General features: G+C 30.7%; 2 protein-coding genes across 2 annotated transcripts in view; both read left to right on the forward strand.

Moving 5' to 3' along the window:
* The window catches only part of LOC126722286 (ankyrin repeat-containing protein ITN1-like), a 135,946-nt gene that overhangs the window by 1,545 nt on the left and 116,037 nt on the right, over positions 1–18,364 (forward strand). The window lies entirely within an intron of this gene.
* LOC126722284 (ankyrin repeat-containing protein ITN1-like) overlaps positions 1,819–18,364 on the forward strand; it is a 29,606-nt gene continuing 13,060 nt past the window's right edge. The window contains exons 1-5 of the mRNA XM_050425443.1: positions 1,819–2,041; positions 3,863–4,215; positions 4,308–4,453; positions 11,142–11,645; positions 11,766–11,915. Coding sequence (XP_050281400.1) covers positions 3,893–4,215; positions 4,308–4,453; positions 11,142–11,645; positions 11,766–11,915 — 1,123 coding nt within the window. The 5' untranslated portion in view covers positions 1,819–2,041; positions 3,863–3,892. The remainder of the gene's footprint in view (positions 2,042–3,862; positions 4,216–4,307; positions 4,454–11,141; positions 11,646–11,765; positions 11,916–18,364) is intronic.

Consider the following 18,364-nt stretch of genomic DNA (forward strand, 5'->3'; position numbering starts at 1 on the left):
TGATTGATGTGTGATGGCCAAGAACCCTAGTTGATGTTCAACTCATCTCTCCTATAGTCCTATAATTACATTCCTTTTTTCTTTCTATGCTCTTTTAGATGTATTCCAGCTCCAAATACAAACAAAAACTTGACATTTTAGCCATTTTTCAAAATTCTTGACCTAAGTCACCAAACCAGTCATTATACGTAGCTTGGTAAGATTGACGTGGACAGGGGTGGTGATACCAAATCTAATGTAGGAGTTTCTGGAAAGCATCTGTTGTAGTATTGAGGAAGACCTAGGATTAGGGTTTTAAAGTGAAAAAAAGAAAAAAGAAAAAGAAAAAAAGAGGTTAGATTAAGGTTTACTTACAGAGTAACATGATGAGTATGCTCTGAAGCTCAAAACAGGTGATTTATTGAAGATCAGATCTGATATGGGGCTGCAAACAGTAAATCAGAACTCTACTAGATCTGGTTTTGTGAGCTTGGAGGCTAATAAAAGGTGGGTTGTGCTAGGCTTTTAACTATAATCTATAAAGTTCAGGGTTCTAAGAGTGAGGAATCAAGGTCTGGTTACAAGGTTTACACTTCAAGAGAAAAGTTTCTAGGTATTAAAGGTCGTTTTCCTAAGCATCAAGCTCAGGGTGTCCTTGGCATCACACCTCATAGAAGAAGGGTTGCATCACATAAACTTCAAAGCATACTTGCTACAATATTCTCATACAACTTGTTCTGTCCATTGAATGAATACTATAACATCAATATATGTAGCCATCAATATATGCCATCAATCTTGGTTCTATACTTTTGTGATCTTGTAATATAATTTTTGTGATTCGCTTCGATATTAATGATATTATTACTTTATGTCTTGTTTCCTCTGTTCTTGGTTGATTTGTAATTTCCAATCCCGCTCAATTTTCCCATCATATATTAAAATTTCAAAATCAACAGAAATAAATTTCAACTGATAGTTGATAGGTAGATGTTAGAATGGTTTCATTTCATTTTATTCTCTGAAAAAATAAAAATAAAATAAAGCTTGACAGGAGAAAGTGACATTAATGATGGCGTTGAGATTTATAATTGGTGATTGGAATGCTGCCAGGGAGTTCCTATTGGCCCTCCCCATAAAATAAGTGCAAAAATCGCAATTAGGGACAAGACGGCTCTTCACATTGCTGCTGAAGCTGGACATATGCATATAGTGGAGGAGTCGGTGAACTTGGAAAATTTGGAAATAAGAGATGACGACGGTCTCAGAGCTCTAGCTCAAGCATCTTTATTTGTCGTGGATTTAAATTTTCAAGAATCTGTGTAATTAAAAAAATAAAGGAAAGTGGAACGCCATGTGTGTCAAGTCATTTTTTTTTTTTACGGCCGCACGCGTTTTAAGGTTTGATATTTGAACAGCTAAGAAATTTCCAACCTCGCTCTCTTTTCCCACTATTTTTTCTCCTCATGCATACCTAACCCTTTTTTCTAAACCTTTCTTCCTTGGTTCTCTCTCAGTGACTCTTCATTAATCTCTCCTTCTCCTTTCTTTTTTGGTTTTCACATTAATTCTCTCTCAATCTTCAAGAGTTCCTCGTCACCTGTTCCTTTCTACTATCTATACAAGTGCATCTCTCTTTCTACTTTCTTTCTTCGTTGGTTCCCTCTCAACCTCTCTCTTTCCCCTTTATTTATTCCCCACTAGTGTTTCTCTCTCTCTTTACATCAGTGACTCACTATTAATAATCTCTCCTTCTCCTTTCTTTTTAGGTTTTCACACCAATTCTCTCTCAATCTTCAAGAGTTCCTCGTCACCTGTTCCTTTCTACTATCTATACAAGTGCATCTCTCTTTCTACTTTCTTTCTTTGTTGGTTGCCTCTCAACCTCTCTCCTTCTCCTTTATTTTTTCCCAACCAGTGTTTCTCTCGCAGTGACTCTTCATTAATCTCTCCTTCTCCTTTCTTTTTGGGTTTTCACACCAATTTTCTCTCAATCTTTAAGAGTTTCTCTTGTCACCTGTTCCTTTCTAGTATCTATACAAGTGCGTGTTTGGATCTTGGGGTAAGTAAGTTGTAACTCCTTATTTTTGCACACTACCTACATTCTTGTATTATTCTTTACATAGTTACAATAAATACAATAAATAGTCTTTTTGCTACCATATTTTTTTTTTTTGACCATACTACAATATTATTGGACATATGAGATAATCAAAATAAAATTTTTATTTGGTTTGTAAATCAAGAGAAAATCAAATACAATATGTAACCTGTTGATAATAAAATATTTTAGGATAAATTCCATTAACTACCCCTGAGGTTTGGGCAAATACCAAACAAGTCCAATTTTTTTTTAAAAGTAACAAATTTGGTCTCTCAGCACAGTTTAGTCCTAAACGGTGTCAAACGGACGTTGCTCTCTAACTCTCTTTTCTCTCTCCTCTCTTATCTGTCATCCCTCTCTCATGGATCTCAGACTAAAAATTAAAACCCACAAATCATCCCTAAGCCCCTTCACATACTCCACCATTAGAACACAAATTTGCTCAGCCAAGTCGTCCATCAGGTCCTCCACACCACTCTCCACCGAGCCTAACACCATGGCAACGTTCTTGAAGTCGATTAAGAGGAGCTTGAGGGAGATGCTCTCTGCAATGGACGTCGGCGATGGTCTCCGCAAGGTTGTTGCGGCGAGAGTTGCTTGCAAGTTACCACCACGATCTGCTTTGAATCTTGGTTTCTCTACTCTATGGTTGAGGATTGTCTGGGTATTTGTTGGGTTTGGTTGCTGTGTTGATTTGGTATTTCTCTATGGGTTGGTTTTCTTTTTTCTTTTTGAAATGGTGGTGGTAGTCTTCTGTTTGGGGGTCTTGTTGATGATGGGTTTGGGTTTGAGAAGAGTTGCGTTTTGATGAAATTTCTGGTGTTTCTGGGTGTGGGCTTATGAACGGTGTGTGTGTTGTTTGGGTGCTGTGTATTTCCTGTTTATGTGAACAATTCTTTGTGGGTATGAATTCAAACTTGGCCTCTTTTCTGCTTGGATGCTGTCTGTGTTTGAATTTGCCGGGTGTCCTTTCAGATCTGCATTACTGGGTGGCTGGAATTGGTTTAGTGTGGTTTGGTTTGGCCGTGGATTTTGAGATTGGTTTGATTTGGGTGGCTGTAAGCGTGGGTCTGTGGGAATTCTGATTTATGATTTTGGTTTGATTTGGGTGGCTGTGAGCGTGGCTTTGTAGCGATGGTGGTGAGGTACTGAGGTGGTGGTTGTGGTATCAACTAGCAGATCTGTGGGCTGTGGGTTTTTTTTTTTTTTTTTTTGTTTTGTTTTGTCTGAGATAGAATGAGAAAGGGGCAAGAGAAGCAACAAAGGAGGAGAGAGAGTCGAGAATAGTTAACGTTTTTTACGCCGTTTAGGACCAAATAGTGGCCAGGGATCAAGTTGTTTAGTTTTAAAAAGTTTGGACCTACTTGATATTTGCCCAACCTCAAGGGTAGCTAATAAAATTTACCCACTATTTTAATATGTGAATTTTTCAAAAGAAAAAAATATAAATTATTTAAAATTCAATGCTAGTGATCGATGCAGCTCTGCCAACCACTAATATCCATGTATCCCAATCTCTAAACATTTCGACATCTCAATTCCAAAAATTGTTGATACTGACTTCAAAATTATTATCAAACAAAATTTTAAAAAGTTGATATTAATGCCATGATAATTTGTTAACACCATGCTAAGTTGCATTGATTTCTTTTTTTCACACTTCGGCCTCCTCAATCAAAATCCTGGTTCGTCCCTGGTTATTGTTACAGAAACACATATAGTTCTCAAGGAATTCGTAGCATATACGATATAGCCAAATCTTCATTTATTTTCTTTCAGACACAATTTGGTTATATTGACAGATCAAACATGGAAACAAAGCCTGCCTTCAGTGCAGCTGTTGTTGAAGTTCTTAAACAAGACAATTATCTGGATTGGAATGTTCGGGTGAAGACATCTTTGATGGCTCAAGGTCTTTGGGACATTGTTGAATCAAGGAGCGGTTCTCCTACACCAGAAAATGAAGCTGTCTTTAAGGTTTGGAGCATGACGAATGCCATGGCTTTGCATGTGATCCAGAATTCATGCGGGCCGGACACATTTTCTGATATTAGGGAGATTACTTCGGCCAGAATTGCTTGGGAAACCTTGGCAGGAAAGTACAAACCTAAAGGTCCTGACCCAAGTAGCAGGTAATTTAGATAATTCAATTCGTTAAAAGTCAAGTATCTCTCTCTCTCTCTCTCTCTCACGCGATTTTAAAAACCGGTTTTACTTCGGACAGCATGGCTTCGGTTCCTTTAGAAGAAGACAATCTTGACTCAAATACTAAGTCAGGTACTATCCAGATTTCATCTGATATTAGGGAGATTACTTCGATGGCTTCAGTTCCTTTAGAAGAAGACAAGCTTGACTCAAGTACTAAGCCAGGTATCTCTCTCTCTCAGTCTCTTTTATTTTGTGTGTGTAAAATAGGCTGAAAGATAACTAAGACGACGACAAACTTCAGAAAAAAAGAAAAGAAGAAGAAGAAGCTTAAAAGCATTTGTCAAAAGTAGGGGAAAAAAATGTATATGGAAAAAAATGCATTTGTCAGAAAAAATGTATATTGCGAACCGAACAGTGGATGAGCTTATATATGGAACATTTGAAGACAAATTAGTCGTGTGAGCTTATGCAGTTTAGGATGTGTAGCTTCAGTGCTCTACGTAGAGAGGCAAAAAATGTATCATATTGTCTAGCTAGATAGCATGCATTGAATAGAAAACCAGTGGGTGGCTAAGTTTAACTGCCCACCTTTACTCCTAGCTGACTTGTGCTATAATTTAATAAACATGAGATTATCTTGAAAGAAAGAATGAAAGCATCTATTTTTTAAGTATACGGGCATTTTTTCTCCCCTAAATTTTCTTAAAATTTCTTGAAAGTGTATTAAATATTGGGAGTTTTAATAGTCACTATTATAGTGAGAGTATTATCTCCCGTTTAAAAGATAAACCCAACAATGCATTTTCTATCATCCATAATTCCATATCTTTAGCCCTTTCATTATTGCTATATCCCAAAAGTTTAAATTCTTTGAAAAGTGAATAAGGCAATCTAACGTTAAGTGTAAAAGTTTCAATTAGCAATAATTCTATTAGCAATCTTCAAAAGTGTGCTAACTATTTAACCAATACCAAAGAGAATGTCCTCCATTGTACGGGTTAGATAACTTAGGTTTTTAACCAAACTATTTAACAATTTTGGGTTTACTTTTTCTTCATCGGTTTGACAGGCTATAAGCCCAATTGCATACACAAACCATTGCTTACTTATTTATTTATTTATTGAATTATTCGAACATATTTGGTTCGATGCTTGTCAAATTAAACCATTTACATAAATAATAATTAAAAAAAACAATCAATAAAGATATCTCAACTCATGTGTCCTACAAAGTATGTTACATGGAAATGTATTATTCAAGAGTTTGGAGTGTTTGCTTAAAACACAACTGAAAGTGCACTTTTATTTGTATTTAAAAAATGTCCTCCATCTACTCAAACTTACTCACACACTTTCCGGCAAGGCACTTCTTTCTCACCCACTTTCCAACAAGGCAATGCCTTAACTCAGAGAGCGAGAAAGTCATCTCCTTTATTGGTATTAATGGAGTCTGTTTCTTCTGACCTTCATGATTGTTTTACTAAAGATTTTACTTCTATGAAATAAAACAGACAACAGTCTTTCTTCTAAAAAATTAAAAGAAAAAAGAAAAAAGAATCGTCTGCCATCTACTCAAACTAGCATTGACAAAGATGATTTACTGACTTAAAAAGAGAGTCATGAAGGTGTGTAAAAAAACTCTAATTTCCACTACTGAGGCTGTTCTTCAACCTTACTACCCTATATGAAAATTCTTAGCCTAAGCTGTCCTCTATAACTTCTTGAAATTTAGAGGATATTTCTATTATTTGTTAAAGCTTTTGTACTATTTCTGTTGTTAGTGTTCCTTTAGAATGTTTCTCTTGTTTCTCATTTTACATATATGTGAACTCTTAATTCCGTTTGAGAGTATAGCCCATGGCAACAAAGTAGAAAAACACTTTGTTAGGTTTTAAAAGTTTAGAACAATTGGTAAACTGTGAATACAAACTTGTCTAGATATATATTACTAAGTCTATAGGGTATATTAGATAATACTCAAGGTGTTACAAATTAGAACACAAAAACAAGGAAACTGCAAGTTCAAGGAATTCAAAACATGCCAAGTTTGACCGATCGAAACACGAATTTGTAGAATTTAATTAAGGCCTAACAACTCATTGAGGCCATCAAGTGACCAGGGTTTTAGATATATTTCACTAAGTATTTAAAAGAAACCTTAAAGCATGTTTTGTTATGACTTTGGAGGTGCTCTTTTGAGATAAAAAAGGTACCGTGCCTTCGCTTTTCAAAGTCACTACCGAAATTCCTTCTACACATCATTAGAATCGGTAGATCTGACGTTGCTGCAAACAAGATCAACTACTACTGATGATCTAAACTTTTGAGTGGGATCTCAAAGTCACAAACTGGAGTGTTTGTGTTCAACAAATTCATAATTGAAGAGTTTGTAGATTCAGAGATGCGTGTGGTTGCATGAGTAAATACTACGAGAAGTAGCATTAGATTTAGGGTTAAATCTATTGTAAACACTTCCATTCTATTAGTGAATGGTTGCCTTGTGGATTGTTTAGGTTAAATCCTCTCTAAGTTTTTTACCTTGAAACTGGATGGTTTCATTAGTTTTCTTGGGTCATCATATCGCTTGTCTTATTTAATTTTCCATTTTATGTGAAATGATTGTTATTGTTTAACTTAGATTTGCATAATAAACCTAAGTAATAACTTGGTTAATTAATTAGGTTAAACAATCTGAGTTCACAGGGGTCTAAATATACATAACACACTTCTTCTACTAGATAAGCATTCAAAAAGCATATTTATCATATATTTGATATCTATATATATATTTTATGCTATTCTAGTAATTATTAGTGGTATAATTTCCAAACAAGACACTAAGGCAAATATCTCATCCTAATTAATACCCAATGTTGGGCGTACCATTCTTGGTTTGTATCTCTCTAACTCCCCCCCCCCCCCCCTTTTTTTTTTCGACTCGTCTTCATCTTATACACCATTGTACATCAATAGCCTTTCTTCCATATAGCAAAGTTGTTACTTCCATTTATCATTTTTTTCTATTGCCTTGATCTCTTTGTTGATAACATTTAAATATAATTTCTTTATATCCTATTGGTCCTCAAATAGGAAAAAAACACATTTGATTATTGATATTCTCTAGTTGAATCATTGAGGTCTTGTATACTTCCCATTTACCATAGTATTTCACTAGAACTTCTTTCTAGTGATGATAATGAAAATATTTTTATGAATAGAGATGTTGGTGATGGACATGGATAGGATAGTTCTTCCAAACTTAATTAACATGTTCTTCTCTAGGTAAAGAAAAAAAACTAGATATTTCCATTCTTCTTGGGGGTTCCTATTTCATGTTGATTAATTGGTCCAATTACATGCAATGTCCAATTGAAGGTACAACTACATTGCTAGTCTAGAGTTAAGTGTACTAGAAAAAAAAATTGACATAGGAAATATGGTTACGATAGGAAAACCTTCGCAAGAATAACCTCATTGAGTGATATTTAGGTCACCACTCCTTGAATAATCCGCTAACAAATATTGAGTTTACGAGTACAAGAAATATTACCTAATCCTAAAGTACCTACCTACTTATAGTAGAACCTACTGACCTATCCAATCCCATATCTAACCTAGTTGGACTATTCTTTTTAGCTAACTTCTTCAATGTACACGAATCTACCAATGTGTGGTTGAATCTTACAACAATCCTTGATTGATGCAGTTGATTTGTGCAAAGTTCTTCACAGTAACATGCTCCAATAAAAATGGTAGTAGCTTAGTACAAAACCTTAGGCACACAAAGTTGTAACAACTTCTTAGTATGCTTGTCTCTTCTAAGTGCAGTAGAGATGCAAATTCAGCATTCTCAAGCAATTTCTTGAACAGTTTTCTTCATTCTTCAACCTGGATGTACAATACACTTTTGGACACTGAAAACATAGACTCAAAATACATATAAATTGCATTTTGTAATGGATTATTCAACACATACAATAATGACCCTAACACCATGTTATGCTCCTAAACACATGTAAGTCGAAACTGTATCTTTTGTCCGTTCTAATCTTGGATCATACCTCTTGATCATTTTAAGAATTTATCAAATCATTCTTTCAAGTTTCAGCTATGCCATTTTGATTTGCTGATCTAAGGACTTTTGAAGATGACCAATACTATTTGTTTCATAAAACTCTTTAAATTCATTTTATCTGAATTTGCCCTTCTATCGAATCACAAGGTCTTAATTTCATAACTACTATACCAATCTACTACAGTTTAAACTTTTTAAATAATTTTAAAATCCTCATAATTCTATTTTAGAAAAATAAATCATCCGTTTGACTAAAATCATCAATGAAGAGAAGCAAATAGTTATTTGTACGAAACAATGATGGTTTCGGTCCACACACATTGCAATGAATAAGCTACAGTGGCTTAGTTTCTCTCTAAAAGCTATTTCTTGATTGCTTAACAATGATATATTTTCATAAATTTGGTCAGATTTTCAATGGAAAACAATTCTCTCATCATTTTATTTTTTCATCATAAATTTTAAGTCCAGAAAAATTTAGGTAATGGAAACTGTAGTGGTTCTTTAGAGGGAACTGAGCCCCTAGAGATTAAGAGGGAGAATGAGAGAATTTAGAGACTTAGAATAGAATTCACTTAGTTCTTTATTGCTTAACTTCACTTGCTTAGAAACAACTTCTTCTAGAGTACCAACTGTTGTAATTAACTCTATCTTTCTCCTAACAGCTATCCAACTACTATCATAGCTCATACTAGCACGTGTCCTAATTCAGATAAGCATGTGACTTAATTGAAATAAGTGCGGATTACAATTAACCATATGCCACTAGTTGCACATTAACTACATGCTGTTAATGAGTTGATACTGCTGTTGTACTACTTGCTGCTGCACTGAGCTTGCTGCAACATTTACCCTACAGCAATTGTCCAATCAGTTCATTCTTGACATTTGGCCTAATCTTAAATAATAGTTTTCAAACTGAGCATTTTATTTTTGAGTAAATAGTAATATTTATTAGAACACACGAAAATAGTAATATTGGTGTTTTAAACTGAGTTTATAATAGACATCATAAATAAAATGGCGATCTATATTTTCTAAGCAACTATGAACCTTTACTTTTTGTTTTAAAGGAACTTCATTTGAGTTATTGAAACTTTGAAAGTAACATTTTCAGTTATTGGTTCATCAAAATCTAAAAAAAGCATTTTACTCCCACATATTTGGTTACTAATGCCAATGCCAAAGATGACATGTATCATTCTATTCTTTCTCTACTCTTTTGTATACTAACAACAAAGTCGACTCTACTTCTTTTTTTACGTCTATATCTTCAATATATATATATATATATATATATATAAACACTAAAGGAAGGCCTAAGAGAGAGGGGTTATTCTGGGATTTAGAATTTCATGATAGTTAATATATATAACTTAGGGCCCATAAAATTAATTTGGCTTTGACATTGCCCCTAGCTCTCTTTGTATATTGAAAGTTCTCTTGGCGTGTAAAACACTAGTGAATGTTTAGACCCCCTATTTCAAAAAAACCAACACAAACTTTTATTCAAACAATATATGTGCAGAAAGATAAATATAGCAATACCCAAATTAGCAAGACACTCTAAACCATAATTAATCACAAACACAACAGCAATTAAAAGGAATAGAGTAGGGAAGAGAGAAGCAAACACAAGGATAACACCGAGACGTGTTATCGAAAAGAAAATTGAAGAACTCGGCGAAAAATCTCTACATCGTCCTCCAAGCGGTAAAATAATCCACTAGAAAATTAGTTGGAATACATGAATAGCAATAGACCCTCCAAGCCTAATCTACCGATACACCTAAGTCTTCCAAGCTTTTTGCTCCAATAAGGTTAAGTCTAACCGTATCTTCTCTAACTTTCTGGATCTCGCAATAAGCTCCGTATTGTATCTGCCATCTTCGACTTCTTCCAATGCTTTCCAAACTCCAAAAACACTCTCAACACTTTGAATGAGTGTGGGTAGTGTTTGGATACAAATCTCCTCTCAATGAGTATAACAATGGGAGAAGAAAGGAGAAGAGACTACAAAGATTTCTCTCTAAATATGAGTAGCCCTCTCTCTAATAAGGTGGGTGTTTTGTAGAAACCTCTATTAGGGTTTTTCTCTCATTAGACTCATCTATTTTGTTTATGTGGATAATGAGGGTATATATAGTATGAGTACGAAAAGTTACAATTTTTAGTAAAGCAAGGGAACTTCGTGGGTCACTCATGACTGGTGCAAGTCGCGAATCCAAGTCACAAGTTAACCTCCTGGCCAGGTTGTATTGAGCTAGACACTTGGCTTGACTGTTCAACTTTCTGCATATGTTTCTCATGTAACCTTCAACTGTCTTGAACAAATTTTCATCACTTGATACTAAACTCATTACAAATAAATTCCACAAAAATACAAGAAAAATAAATTTATGCAATTACAACGTTTTTTGTCGTGGAATAAACCAACACTAATGTTATGAGAAAAATCATAACTTAATTTATACTACTTAATTATTCATTAGTAGCATTACATTTTTTCAGCCTTTCACATTTATGTAGATGTGATTCCTAAACACTAACTCATCTTCATAATTATCTTGTTAATAAGAATCATATTTAATCTCTTATAGATTTTTTCCCTCAAGTTTCACCATACTTTATAGGGATGTTTTAGGCTCATATTGCACTGGCTTTGACATGGTATGGCTCTTGTCTGTACTAAATCCAATGTCTCTAGGTGTTTAATTAGTATTGAAACTCAGAATCAACAAAAAATATTAACTGATAGTTGACATGCAGATGTCAGAATGGTTTCATTTCATTTCGTTCTCTTAAAAAAACATTTAATAAAATAAAGCTTGACAGGAGAAAGTAACAAAAAGGGGAACATTAATGATGGCGTCGAGATTTATAAGGACTTAAACAAAGCTTTGAAAATTGGTGATTGGAATGCTGCCAAGGAGTTCCTTAATCGCCATACGAATGCAATTAGTGCAAAAATCACAGCTAGGGACCAGACCGCTGTTCACGTTGCTGCTGAAGCTGGACATGTACATATAGTTGAGGAGTTGGTGAAATTAACGTCTGCAGAAAATTTGGGAATAAAAGATAGTATTGGTTACACGGCTCTGCATTGGGCAGCTAGTAATGGAAACTACCGTATAGCAGAATGTTTGCTTGGAAATAACCAGGACTTGACCAGTATTGCAACTAAGGCGGGAACTATTCCAGTTGTTATGGCTCTTTACAATGGGCATTTAGAATTGGGTCGTTATCTCTATTTGCTCACTCCATTGGAAATTCTAAAGGAAAATAATGGCACGAACGGGGCTTCCCTTCTTTGCGTGGCTATATATAGCAAAGCTTTTGGTAAGAATTAACTCTTCATCTTGACTATCCGTTGGGTGTTATTTCATATAATTCGAAATTTTCGCAATATAATTCTGTTTTATTGATTTATTTCTCTTTCCACATGGTACAACACAATAGATATTGCTTTGCATTTAGTCCAGCTTTGTCCACATTTGGCTGTTGCTCGAGCCCGAAACGGTAGCTCTCCTTTGCTGGAATTGGCTTGTATGCCTGATTGTTTACAAAGTGGATATCAGCTTGTATTTTGGAAACGATGGATCTACTCCGGTTAGTACCCCTTTACTCTTCTCTCTTGCATTTCAATTATATAAATTAGTTTTTAACTCCGTACATGTTTATGAATATACTTAAAAGATATATATTAAGATGCATATATGCTATATAGTATATTAATTCTTACGTATATAATTTAAATATTATTGATAGTCATTCTTATATATATATTTTTTAAGTCTTTAAAAAGTTTGTAAGAATATTATTAGGTAAAAAAATGTAAATTTTCCATTTTTTTTTAATTCTTAAAAAATAATTATGTTCATTAATTTTAAACTTTTTGATTTTCGTAAGTAATAACTTACTTGGATGGATATTTATGATGTGGGCTTATATTTGACTCAAAAATTAAGAAATAAAACTCTCTCTAAAAATAAATAATTTAAAAAACATAGCGCAAAATTAATCTTCAATTGCAGAATCTAATTGGATCTTTTCTAAACTTTATCTATTAATATATAGTAGCTTGTAACCTCATGCATATTCATTGATACATTTAAAGAAATACAATACGATGTATAATATAATTTATATATATATAATTTAAATATTATTGATAGTCGTTTTTATATTTTGTTATCTTTTTTAAAAATTTTGTAAGGATATTATTAGGTATAAAATGTAAATTGTCCATTTAAAAAAAAAATTTTGAAGCAATTTTTCTTTTTCTTTTTCTTTTTTATGATTCATTTATTCTAGGCTCTTTGGTTTTTATACTTAATAACTCACTTGAATGAATATTTATGATGTGGTCCCACATTTAATTCTAAAATTAAGAAATAAAAATCTTTTAAATTAAATAATTTAGGACACATTGCGCAAAATTAGAACTCTAATTTGGAATCCTAATTTGAGTTTTTCTCAGTTTCACCTATTTTTATTATAATATATATAGACTAGTTGCAACTCAACACGTTGCGTGAGATAATTTTTTAGACAAAATACTATTTTAGTCCATAAACTTTGTAGAGAGTTTTTATTTTTTAAATTAGTTTTATTATATTTTTCATGATCTAATCTATAACCTTTTTTTTTTACCATTATTTGGTTGATGATTCGCATAGCAATGACATATATATATATATATATATATATATATATAGAGAGAGAGAGAGAGAGAGAGAGAGAGAGAGAGAGAGAGAGAGAGAGAGAGAGAGATAAATGAAATGAAATTTTCCATCTTTATTTCTTATATAATTTCTATTATTACTAGAAAACATCTCATTTTTAGTTAGGATAGGAATATAATTTCCCTAGTTAGAGTTTAATTAGTTTTAAGTTTAAATTTTGTATTATTATATTTAATTAAGTCGATATAATGGTTGATTTTATTGCACTATAAACTTTTTAATGTCCTCTATATGGTCATCTCTATTTTATTTTTTTACTTTCTTGGCCACTTCTTTATTTTCCATTTAATGGTTACTAATTGACGTTTGATTTCATTTCTTTTTTTCTTCATTCATTTATTCTTTATAACTTTGTATGTTACTAATTTTTATGGTTATCTATAAGAAATAGATATCATGGATGTCTTAAATAGTTATAGATATAGTTACATTAGTGGTATGTGAAAGGGTTTTTTCTTTTCTTCATTTTCAAGAAAATATGAAAGACATTTCTCTTGTCTGGTCTTAATCAATTAAGACATCTAAAATATCTTAATGGAAGTAATAATGAGCCTTAATTTTTTTTTTTTTTTTTAACGTATGAAGTGGTGTGGTTAGTAGTATGTCAAAGTTTTTTTTTTTTTTTTTTTTTTTTTTTTTTTTTTTTTTTTTTTTTAAATCGAAGGAAATGTAAAAAGCCTTTTTTTGAAAACAATTTGGTGACAAGAGTAGGTATATGATTTTTTCTTTTTTATAATTATCTTGTTCATAGATTTCATTATTTAGTTATAAACATTTAAATTAAAGTCGATGAATATATAAATGCAAATTAAAGTAGATGAATATATAAATGCAAAATTATATGCAGAGTTACAACCGCACAAGATGGATATGTATACATAATACTTTTTTTTGTTTTTGATTCTTCATGAATCATTATTTCATTGTTTACTTATAAATATCTAAATTAAAGGGTTTTTTTTTTTTTTTTTTTTTTTGTGTTTTGAGAAAAATCTAAATTAAAGTAAATGAATATGTAAAGGTAAAATTATATGAAAAGATAAAACTACCTAAAATGAACGTTTAATCACTGGCAGATATATGTTTTTTGAAGACTAAAAGAATGGTTGATTGCTTTAACTAGAACTATATAACTATGCAAATATTGTTGTGAATGGTTTCACCCTTACAAAATAGGTAATTCATTTTGAAAAAAAAAAAAAAAAAAAAAAAAAAAAAAAAAAAAAAAAACCTTTACATGAACTCCTCTTTTGTGACAAACTTTTAAATTTTTTTTTTTTCTCTTTTAAATAAACAACTTAAGAATATTAATACTCAAGTTACCACATGTGGTAGCTGTAAAACACATTAATGATATAAAAAATAGAAAGGTTTAAATATTTTCTCAATATTTTATGTATTTCCCTTAAGATTGATATTGTTGACATCCTTTAAAGATGATACATTAATATTTTTGAGAAGAAGATGAAGAAGAAGAAGAAGCAAAGAAGATACAATTACATAATATAAAATTATTAAATTTGTGGCAAACAAAATTAGTATATCTAAGATAAAGGTTTTTATTTAAATCATATATAGTAGTCCGTATTCTTTTAGTCTTGATTCAAAAAGTACACTCTCAATATCCTTTTAAGTCTATAAATTGCTCAATCTATAGGCCTTGATACATTCAAAGAATGCTATCTAAATTATGAATTATATAACTCTTTATCACACAAATATTTTGATTTCCCTAATGTATGGTAAAGGAAGGCAAGTGTGTGTCTAGCCATTTTCTTGATATGTGCTACATAATTTAATGATATGGAGGAAGTGTCTGAATTTAAGTATTGATAAGAAAAAAAAGTAACAATAAAATATATAGCAATAAACATCAAATTTAGTCATGTTTTGTAATATAATAACATTATATTATTATATACTATATATATATATATATATATATATATATATAATGCAGTAGGATAATATTTAACAATCAAAGAGAATAAAAAAGATGACAACTTGAAATAAAAAACTGAATCGCATTAACCAAAAGTAGAGTTCTAACTAACAAAAAAACTTCATCAACCTAAAGTATGGATGTAATAAAAATAAAAAATAATACAAAAAATGAAAAACAAATTGAGAGAGAGAGAGAGGGGTAACCTTTTTTGTGTGAAAAATCCATGCATAGAATGGAATGAAAAATGTCAAATTTATAGTAAAATGATGAGAATAAGAAGAGTCAAAATAAAGGAAGATAAAAAGATAGTGCAGTGATATTAAAGTAGAAAGTTGTGGGGAGATAAAAAGGTAAAAGGAAGGGAGAAATGTTAGAAAAGTAATAATAAATATAATGGTTAAAAGAAATTTTAATTTTGAAATAATTGAGTTTTTAAGTCACCTTAAATGAGTAAATGTTAAAAATATATACATTGGGAAAATTAAAAAAAATTAAAAAATGATAATGACGTGGCTACTAATGTGGCTCAACTGAAGCGTAGTAATAATAAATGTTACTCTTTAGTTTTTAGATATATATAGACTAATTTGTAACCCTATTCATATGCATGGATATATTTAAAAAATATACATTAAGATGATTGATAGTCATTTTTATATTTTTTTTCAACTCTTTAAAAAGTCTTGTCAGAATATTATTAGGTAGAAAATGTAAATTGTTCATTCATTTTATGTTCATTAATTCTTAGTTCTTTGGTTTTTGTACACAATAACTCACATGGATGAATATTTATGATGTGGTCTCATATTTGACTTCAAAATTAAGAAATAAAATTCTTTTTAAAAATAAATAATTTAGAACGTATGACGCCAAATCGGACTTCGATTGTAGAATCTTATTGGATTTTCTCTAAGTTTTGCCTATTAACATATATATATATATATATATATATATGTATGTATGTATGTATGTATATAGATGGATGAACTATGTGATGATATCCCCTTGTTTAAATAAAATAAAAACCTATGAGAAAAGGGGCCCTTGAGGGCTAAGCACATCTATTCCATCTGTAGATCCAATCTAGCCCAAAATAGGGGATAAGAGAAGCGATGGTGCTCTAGGCATCACAAGAGGCCCATTTAAGAGGGAAGGGTAGGGAGGGGGTGTATTTGAATTTTTTTTTTGGGTGAATGTGTTTGAACTTTGAATCATCCAATAATTGGTTGAAACTTGGAATATCATATCTTTCCATTCTTTATATCCAAATTTACAAATCCATATCTTTTCCCCCCTAATGGGATGGTTACACTAGGGGAAGATAGATGTGAACTTTATATGTATCTATTTTTTAAAAATATAAAGAGGTGCTTCCAAGAGGCTTATAGCTTAATTAGTTGGCACCTTGGCACCTGAATACATTTGGGTTCAAACCCTCCATCCCTATTGTAACTACCAAATTAGGAAAAAAGAAAAAAAGAGATGCCAATTAATTAAGTTACAATACTCTTGGCTGTTAAACAACATATCTAATAGTTTGTAACACACAACATTATTAATACTGCATTAGGTAACACTTGTAGGGGTACTATAGTACCATTTTGACGTAATGAAAATGATTTTTATCAATTGCAATATAAATATATATATTTTTTGATAAATCAATTGAAATATGAATATATTTTAGATTATCCATGTCATTCATAAGCCAAAATACCAAATAAAAATTCTAAAAAATCAAGTAGTATTAACAGTCTTAAACATTATTCAAAATTTTTTTAAAAAAAGGGTAATATTTTACGTTAATAAATTTTTGATCTCTTTAATAGCATTATAAGTGAAAATTAGCATTTCAAAGAATGAATTTTGACGTGCTTATGGAAAAAATCATGCAAGAATTAGAAAAACTAAGAGGATTTTTTAAAGAAACTATTTCTATAATCAATAATTTTGTGTATCTATTTTGAAATAGAAATCCTAATTTAAATTTTTGGGAAAGATATTAATTTATTTAAATTAATATGTAATGTGAAATTTTTTTGGGGGGATAATTCGATAGTTACAACAAGCAGGGGAAATTTGAATCTTTGATATTTTGAAAATACCAAAATACTAACCAATTGAGCTAAAATGCTTTTGGCTTGTGAATCTTATTTTAAATTTGTTAGAATTCTTATAAAGACAGGTGAAATGACTTCATTTTCATTACCATATATCTATATGCAAAGTATTAGTTAATCCAAACTTAAATGAAAACTCAAAGAAAATATTTTAATAAAATATTTAAAATTAAAACATTAAATAGATAATAGAATTATAGAGTTAAAAATATAATTTACCTAATTTATTTAAATAATAAATTGTGTAAATTTTGCTTTTATCAAAATCAATAATTAGTGTATATTATAATTTATAATAAATTGTGAAACTTCTTTAAAATTCTTGATAGTTTTAGTAATTGAATTAGAATTAGAATTATATTTTACATTTCTTGAAAAATTTAAGTAGAATTTAATTTATAACAAACTAACTTAATAATTTAATGTTTATATAGCAATACATTGAAAAAGAACGTCTTACAATAGATAATACTTAAGTCAAGTCGCATGGTATAAGCACAATACCTTATTTTTATTATTAATACAAAAAATTATGATAAATGATCAAAATATTTTAAAATATACAAATAATTTTTTCTTTAGATATATAGAAAATTTTTATATTAGAGTTTTAATTAAAAAATCATTTTTAAATCTCTTATAACTTTTTTTAGGGGAAAATCTCTCATAACGTTGGTTAAAGAGTTTCTTTACTTTTATTTTTTCTGGATGAATGAGTTTCCATACCTTTAATGTGCTTATAGTGTGTACAAAATAATATTTTATATTTTATGACGTGTAACACTAACATTAATCGAAAATCAATATATAACATTCTAATAATTTATTATTTTTATAAATGTAAAAGAAAGTGATAGAGAATGTGAGTCAGCACATACAAAATATAACTAATATTAATTACTAATTAACTTGTTTATACCTTAACCACGCAATTATATCACTTTAAGAAGTATTTTTTTGGTTAAGTGTATTGCTTAAAAAGATGATTTAAAAAAAAAAAAAAAAAAAAAGTCACTTAATCGGTTATATTAATGTGTTTGTTTGATTTTTACTTATTATTATTATTATTTTTGATAATAGGAGATTTACTTATTTTAGTAGCTTATTTGTATAGTGTTTATCAAAAGTTATAGTTTTTCTAACTTATATATGAAATGTGCTACAAAAGGATACGGATATGTTGGCACCCGCTTTTTATGGGCTTTTTGCTAAAACTTATTTATTATTTATTAGCTCCAAGCGAGTCGC

The sequence above is a fragment of the Quercus robur genome, chromosome 4 (assembly GCF_932294415.1).
Source record: "Quercus robur chromosome 4, dhQueRobu3.1, whole genome shotgun sequence".
NCBI classification, from domain to species: domain Eukaryota; kingdom Viridiplantae; phylum Streptophyta; class Magnoliopsida; order Fagales; family Fagaceae; genus Quercus; species Quercus robur.